At 34.8% G+C, this 8,163-nt stretch overlaps 1 protein-coding gene across 1 annotated transcript in view; it reads right to left on the reverse strand.

Annotated features, from left to right (window-relative positions):
* NAV3 (neuron navigator 3) overlaps positions 1-8,163 on the reverse strand; it is a 694,120-nt gene that overhangs the window by 289,553 nt on the left and 396,404 nt on the right. Inside the window, exon 4 of the mRNA XM_045289780.1 lies at positions 5,357-5,429. Within this exon, the coding sequence (XP_045145715.1) occupies positions 5,357-5,429 (73 nt within the window). The remainder of the gene's footprint in view (positions 1-5,356; positions 5,430-8,163) is intronic.

Below are 8,163 nucleotides of genomic sequence, written 5' to 3' on the forward strand. Positions count from 1 at the left end.
GAGATGTAATCCATACTAAAGGCTATATAGTCGTTAGTCTTCATCTGTAAGTACTTCAAGTCCTTTTAATTTCAATAAGCAAGGTTCTATCATCTGTGTACTAACAGGCTGCTAATTAGTAATCTTCCATTTCTGAGCCATGTTATCATTCATAATATGCTCTGGCTTCTCTGATTATTTCTTCAGCATACTGACAAAGTATGATGAAATGATGTAACCCTGACAAATACATTTCTAGATTTTTAAACCATGACCACTATTTAAACCATGTTCTATTCCAAATACTATCTTGGTTTATGCACATGAGCACAAAGTAAATGTTCTGGAATTCCCATTCTTCTAAATGTCATCCATAGTTCATTACGATCCACGCAGTCAAATGCATTTGCGAAGTCAGTCAAACACGAGTAGATGCCTCTCTGGTATCCTTTGCTTTCATTCAAGATCCCTGTGACATCAGCCATGATGTGACTCCTTTTTCATCCTCTTCAGAATCAACTTGTGTTTCTGGCAGTTCTCTGTGGATGCACCGCTGCAACCTCTTCTACATTTTCATCATCAAAACATTGTCTATCAGTGATATTAATGCTATATCTTTGACAATCTCTACATTCTGTTGGACCATTCCTTCAGAATGGTTTGTTATTTACTGGGTGGTTTATTTTTACATGGATGAGTAAGCACTTCCAGCTTTGCATCCTGGTACTTCACCACTCTTTGTCAATTGACTTGTGCTAGTACTTGAAAATTTTAGAAGCATCCCTAATTTTATAAATATATATATAAATAAAACTTCAAGTATCATTTAGTAAAGAGTAATTATATCATAAGAATATAAATTCACATAATGTTTTTGATCATACTTTTATGTATAGGTTGGTTAAGATATAGAATGATAATTGAAGAATACTCAAACAAGCTCTGACATTGCGGCAATTCAAACTCATAGAGACCCTACAGAATAGAGTAGAACTGCCCCTTGTGGTTTCTGGGGCTGTAACTCTTTAAGAAAATAAGCCTCATCTTTCTTCCACAGAGAAGCTGGTGGGTTTGAAGTAGTGACCTTCACAACATGTAGTTAGTAGAACAGCATTTAACTGACTATACCACCAGGTTCCCTTGATAGGTCAATAGATAAGTAGAAATAAAAATAGATGGTGACTAGCATATCAGATGATTGAAGGAAATGAAGTAAAACATCCATTGGTTGTCTTAATTATGGCAATTTTTTTCTTATGAGCAGCACAGTTTTGCAAACATTTACCACATTGATATGTCCAACTTTCAGACATATGTGAGGCAACTGAAAATACTGTGGCTAGGGTCAAGTGCAACAATTTACTCAATGCAATGTGTCACTTGATCTCTTGACTGCTTCCATGAGCACTGACTGCAGATCCGAGCAAGATGAAGTACTTGGCCACTTCAATATTTTCTCTATTTATTATGATGTTATCTATTGGCCCAGTTATCAGGATTTTGGTTTGCTTTACATTGAGTTGCAATCCACAGCGAAGCCTTCATTCTTTGATCTCAATTCTTCAAACAAGGCTCATTTTTAGCATGCAAAGTAGTGTCACCTACATAGGGCAGGTGTTAGTAAACCTCCCTCTATTCTTGATACTGCAGTATTCTTTATATAACACAATGTCTGGAATTATTTGCTCAGCATAAAGATTGAATACGTATGGTGAGAGGCATCACCCGCACACACACCTTTCCTGAAGGACAGTCTCTTTTTCTCTGTACAGGTTCCACGTGAACACAATGAACTCTTCGGAGTCACCATTCTCCTCAATGTGATCTATAGTTTGTTATGATCCACGGAGCTTAATATCTTTGCAAGTCAATAAAACAAAATCAAACATCTTTATGATATCATCTGCTTTTAGCTAAAATCTACCTGACATCAGCCATGACTTCCCTTGCTCTACAGACTTCTCTGAATCCAGCGAGAATTATTGGTGGCTCCCTGTTGGTGCACTCCTGCCACTGTTGTTAAATGATCTTCAGCAATTTTTTTCTTACATGCGATATTAATGATACTGCTTGATAATTTTCTAATTCAGTTGGATCAGCTTTCTTTGGAAAGGGTACAAATATGGATCTCTTCCAGTTGGTTGCCTGGTAGCTGTCTTTCCAGTTTCTTAGCATAGATGAGTAAGCGCTTCTAGAACTTTATCAGTAACCCGGTGGCATAGTGGTGCACATATTGGGCTACTAACCTCAAAGTCAGTAGTTTGAAACACCAGCTGCTCCAGGAGAAAGATGAGCTGTAAACTCCTATAAAGAGGTCCAGTCGAAGAAACCCACAGGGGAGTTCTACTCTGTCCTATGGTGTCACTGTGAGTTGGAATCAACTCAATGGTACTGAGTTTAGTTTCGAGTTTTTTTTTTTAATCAATTTATTGAGGCTCATACAATTCATCACAATACATAGATCAATTGTGTAAAGCACATCTATACATTTGTTGCCCTCATTATTCCCAAAATTCGCTTTCCTCTTGGGTTCCCGGAATCAGCTCATTTTCCTTTTTTCCCCTCCCCCTCCCTTCCTCCTCCCCCTCCCCCATGTACCCTTGATAATTTATAAATTATTATTGTATCTTAAATTACACTGCCCGGCGTCTCCCTTATCCAACGCCTCTGCTGTCCGTTCCCCAGAGAGGAGGTTATATGTAGCTCCCTGTGATCAATTCCCCCTTTCTACACCCCCTTTCCCTCCTGGTATCGCCACTGTCACCCCTGGTCCTGAGAGGTTCATCTGTCCTAGGTTCCCTGCGTTCCCAATTCCCATCTGTACCGCTGTGCATCATCTGGTCTAACCAGGTCTGCAAGGCAGAATTGGGGTCCTGGTAGTTGGGGGGAGGAAGCATTTAAGAACTAGAGGAAGGTTGCGTGCTATGGAGCGGCAGGGAAGCAGAGCAAGGAGGTCCCAAGGGAAGACAAACGATGGACTCTGGGGTACATGGCACCCCATTAGACTCGTCCAGAAAACGCTCCTAACGGTCAACACACAGACCTTGATCTACTAACAGGTTTTTTTGTTTGTTTTTTTCCTCTTTTTGTTTTCTTTTTTTTTTCCCCAGCCTATCTGTTCGGGTTTTTTTTCCTTTTTCCCCATCTTTTAAATTTTGTATGTCAGTGGCTTTTTTGTTTGTGGGCTTGTCAATGCAGCCGTCGTCACCAGGTTCTTATGAGCCGCTTTGGCGCTGTGCTGTCAAAGCCAATCCCAATTTTATTCACACATTGTTATGTCTGTATACCCACCTAGATAAGAGTAGTTTTGAGTTTTTTGAGTGCTGCCTCAGCTTATTGAAACACTCAACTGATATGCTACCAATTCCCAAAACCCTGTTTTCTGCTAATGCGTTCAGAACACCTTGGACTTCATCCTTCAGTACCATTGATTCTTGAACGTATGCTACCTCTTGAAATGGTTGAAAGTCAACCTGTTCTTGAAAGTCATTTTTGGTAAAATGACTGTGTATGCCTTTCATCTTTGTACTTTCTACATCATTGGATATTTTATTCATAGCACACTTCAATTCTGCTACTTGAATTTTTTTTCAGTTCTTTTGGCTTGAGATATGCTGGGGATGTGATACACATTTTATCAGGCTGTCCTTTGAAATTTTCTCTTTAGTTCTTTTCCTAATTCATTTCTTCCATTTCCTTTAGCTACTGTATAATCAAGAGCAAGTTTGTGTCTCTTTTGACATCCACTTTGACCTTTTCTTTCCTGTATTTTTAATAGCCTTTTTCTTTCTTCATGAATGATGTTCTTGATGCCATCCCAAAACTCATTAGGTCTACAATAATTAGTGTCCAATGAGTCAATCCTATTGAGATTTTTTTCAAAATTCAGGTCATGTTTTTTTCCTTATGGGCTTGTTTTAATTTTTTTCAGCTTCAACTTGAACTCATGAGCAATTGATAGACTGTTCAACAGTCAGTCTCTGGTCTCATATTGGCTGCTTCTCCACCACCTCTTCTCACAGACGTAGTCAATTTGAATCCTGCATATTCCATCTGGGGAAATTCAGATGTATAGCTTCTATTTATGCTGTTGCAAAAAAATGTATTTGCAACGAAGACATCACTGGTCTTACAGAATTCTATCATGTGATCTCCAGCTCCCTTTCTATGATATTTCACAACTATTATTCTTTCCTCTTTGTTTTATATTTCTGCATTCCAATTATCAATGCTTATTATCACATCTTGATTGCATGATTGATCAATTGCAGGCTTAAGAAGTTGGTAGAAGTCTTCAATTTCTTCATCACTAGCTTTAGCAGTTGGTGCATACATTTGAATAATCATTGGGTTAACTGGATTTCCTTATAGGTGTAGAGAAATTATATCACAGACAGGGTTGTACTTCAAGATAGACCTTGAAATGTCCCTTTTGACTATAAATGTGATACCATTCCCCTTGAATTTCTTATTTTCAACATAGTAAACCATATCACTTTCTGATTCAAAATGGCTAACATCAGTCTATTTCATCTTACTAATGGCTAAGATATTGATCTTTATGAGTTACATATTATTTCTGATGACAACCAAATATCTTTTTTTATGACAACCAAATATCTTATGATTGATCATCATACATTCCATGCTTCAATTATTAATAAATATTTGTAGTTACTTCTTCCTGTTTTGTGTCAGCAAATGAAGACTTATTCAATTCACATAATTATGATAAATATACTTTAAGAAGGTAACTCCAGTCATATTTGAATGCCTTCTGACTTATAACTAACAGTTTTCCACTTTTATTCATAAGATTTTCAGTGTATATTTGACAATGCTAGTTTCTTCTTTTTCTGCTTTTTATATTACATTTTAATGATTTTTCAAACTAATAATTTTTAATACTTTACATATAAAAGTTATTAATACTTCTATTGCTAATTATTTCACAACTCAAGTAGCTATTTAGTTTTGGCCATCATCAACCTGAATATATTATGGAAATGCTATTCTTGATAACATAAAAGCTGAGCTCTAATTATGTTCTTTTCATTTTATGTCCATCTCATATCCAGCATTTATCCATTCATTCATGCATGAGTTTACACATTTAAGATTCTAGTAACACTGTGCTTTAGTATCAGCATGACCATATTGTGAAAATGACATCTTACAATATGTTCCCTCATGCACTGAACTATTGCAAATTTGTAGTAAAAATAAGAAATAATATCATAATCATCACTATTTCCTATATTTTACCACTTCACTGAGTTTCCTTTCTGAATTAAGGAGCTCTAGATTCCCATCTGACTGTACATTTCTTTCATCATGAAACGCAGATGGCATTCGTGGCAATGGTGTTTTTACTTACCTTCAGCAGAGAGTCCCTGAACGCTGACTCCTCTGGCTGCTAGAAAACTAAGGCAGACATCAACATTTTCAATCTGCAACAAGAAAGCAGTGAAAACGCAACTCAGAAGATTATTTTCAATACTTCAGTCAGCTAGAATGAAACAAAAAGCAAGATCAAGAAAGAAAAAGCACAAATACTTGAAATTCATTGCATGCTAGAGATCTTTACCAGAGTTTAACTAGAATCATTTTGACTAATTGTGGTACAGATATAAAGCTTTCATTGTCCAGTTGTGTACTTACAAACAATTCATAAAGGCCTGGTAAAGAATGGAATTCTGGAAAATCAGCAAACCACCAACTTAACATAAAGCTGAATTCTGTACTTTACCAACATGGCCTAATGAAAGCACCCATACAGGGTTAGAGAGTTGCATGTGAGTTTAAAATGTTAGGGTATGCATAACTTAGATTTGATCTGTACTATCTGACAAATGTGCCAAGCCATAGATAACGGGGAGGAAGGGTGACATGACATCAATGAAGTGATGCTAATCTTCGTTCTAAAGCATAAAAATTCTTACTTCAAATTTAACCTTTATTTTTTCACAGTTGCAGTAACCCTTGATTAATAAGGCATTTCTTTTGCTATTTAAGAGAGCAAATGCTTATACAGTTTATATAGTAAATGATTGGCTTCAATATGTTAACCAACTTGACATCACTGGAGTGAAAAATAAATGATTTATTCTTCTTAATTCATAGGTTTTATCAAAATATTAGTGATGGTGTTATACAACTATGTTACAAAGCTAAGTCTTTCAAATGATGTAGGAAACCAGAAAGTTCTTTCTGGGTCATCTCCCTGGCTCTTGTAGCATTCTATAATTCTTGAAATGCTAGAGTAAATATGAGAGTTAAAGTTAATAACGTGGTATTATTTTCTGTCCTATTAAATTCTCATCAAACGCTATGCATGAGACCATACAAAGTTCTGCCAATGTCCGCCGACACAGCATAGCTTCTCAGTAAGGTCAAAACTGTCTCTTAAAGAAAATAGAAAGAAAAATTTGATTCAAGAATCTGTCCTTTAAAAATGCACAATGGTTTACATTCCTCTTTAAATGTAATTTTGTACAAAGGTTACATTTAAATAAGAATATCCAATGATATATTCTTTGTTTAAAAATTACCACAGCCAAGGAACACATTTTTTTTAACACATACTTTTTTGTGAGAAAAAACATATTGATTCACTTCAGAATATCTTTCACAGGCATTATTTGACGGTGAAAGAACAGCAGAAGCTGCGGAGTACAAGGTGACCTAATCGATCGTGCTTTTTCAACAGCAGTTGAATAGGCAATAAGCTTGGTGCTCACGCATACATCAAATTCCTTCCTTTCTTCAATTTCACTCTGTTACTGCAAAACAACTTGACAAGGAAAGAGGCGAGAGAAGGCGAAAAGGAGATAAGATGGAAAGAAGACAAGCATTCTTTGAACTATTGTCAAATATTGTCGGGTTGTTTTGGTTTTGTTTGTTTTAACTTGCAAGAGATATTGCCTGAATTTTGTTCATATTTTTCTTGTGGAAAACAAATTAATTTTATACTGCACTATCCTGAAATTAAACTTATAAAACTATATGCATCATTGAATGATCAGTTTTGACACTGCTATTGAATGGACATTGGAGATTGCTGGGCTGAATAATATTCCAGATATAAAGTTAAAGTTGGTCTTAGCTCAAGTTCAAGACAAACTTTCTGAATCCTTTCAGCAGAACTGATTAATCATACTTTGCTTTAAAACAATTGATAGACTAAAACAGTAGAAGCTTATAATACTTAATGATTTATAGTTGACAGCTTAATTCCTTTAGCAAGAAGTTGAACATTTTGGGCAAATTGAGTGGTCTACTGTATCTCTGCTTAATAAATGGCAGTGAGGGTTGCAAACGAATAGACTACAGAGTGTTCTTGAAAATGTATATTTTCAGATCCATTAAAATAAGCATACGGGAAAGGAAACCACACAAAAATGTACAGCCTAATATTAGAAGAGAGAAATGGAGTATTAAAAGTATTTGTTTTAGTACAACATGAGTCCGCTGAGATAAGTGTTGGTATATGCCCGGTAGGGGGATTGCTGGGTCGTATGGTAGCATCTGTTTGTAAGTTTCTAGATTCAAAATTCAAAGAACATCTGTGATATATAATATGGTATGTAATTTTCATTATAAAATTTTAAAGTGGCAAAAGGGGGACTTAATTTAAACAATGTCTATAGGACTATTGATGTGGGAAATGTTTAGTGAATATTCTACTAAAACTTAAAATTTTAAAAATCTACAAATGATGGGAAACTCAACTCTAGAATTTTTTAAATTTAAAAATTAACAAAGATATATTATTACATAATTAACAAAGATATATTATTACATAATTAACAAAGATATATTATTACATAATTAAATAATTATATTATTACATAATTAACTCTCAAATACTTTAAAAGTGTGTACCTTGTGAGTAGTACATTTACCATGGAAATGATATTTAAAGTATTTTCGAAATCAGTATTATTTTAACTGTAAAATACATTTTTTCACACAAGTATAGCATAATTGTTTTATACCTTAGAATTAAGTGGAGAAAATATAATTCTTTGTTATGTTTATGATGCAATTTACACTGGAAAATTGATTTTTTCCAATATAAAGTAAATTTTTTGGATAAATAACTATACTTTAGCAAATAAGCATTTAATAATCATAATAGAAGTTATACACTAAGGTATTTATTCTATTCTATTATTAGTTATC

Source organism: Echinops telfairi, unplaced genomic scaffold, assembly GCF_000313985.2.
Source record: "Echinops telfairi isolate 266 unplaced genomic scaffold, ASM31398v2 ScPeMD7_2;HRSCAF=8, whole genome shotgun sequence".
Taxonomy (NCBI): Eukaryota; Metazoa; Chordata; class Mammalia; order Afrosoricida; family Tenrecidae; genus Echinops; species Echinops telfairi.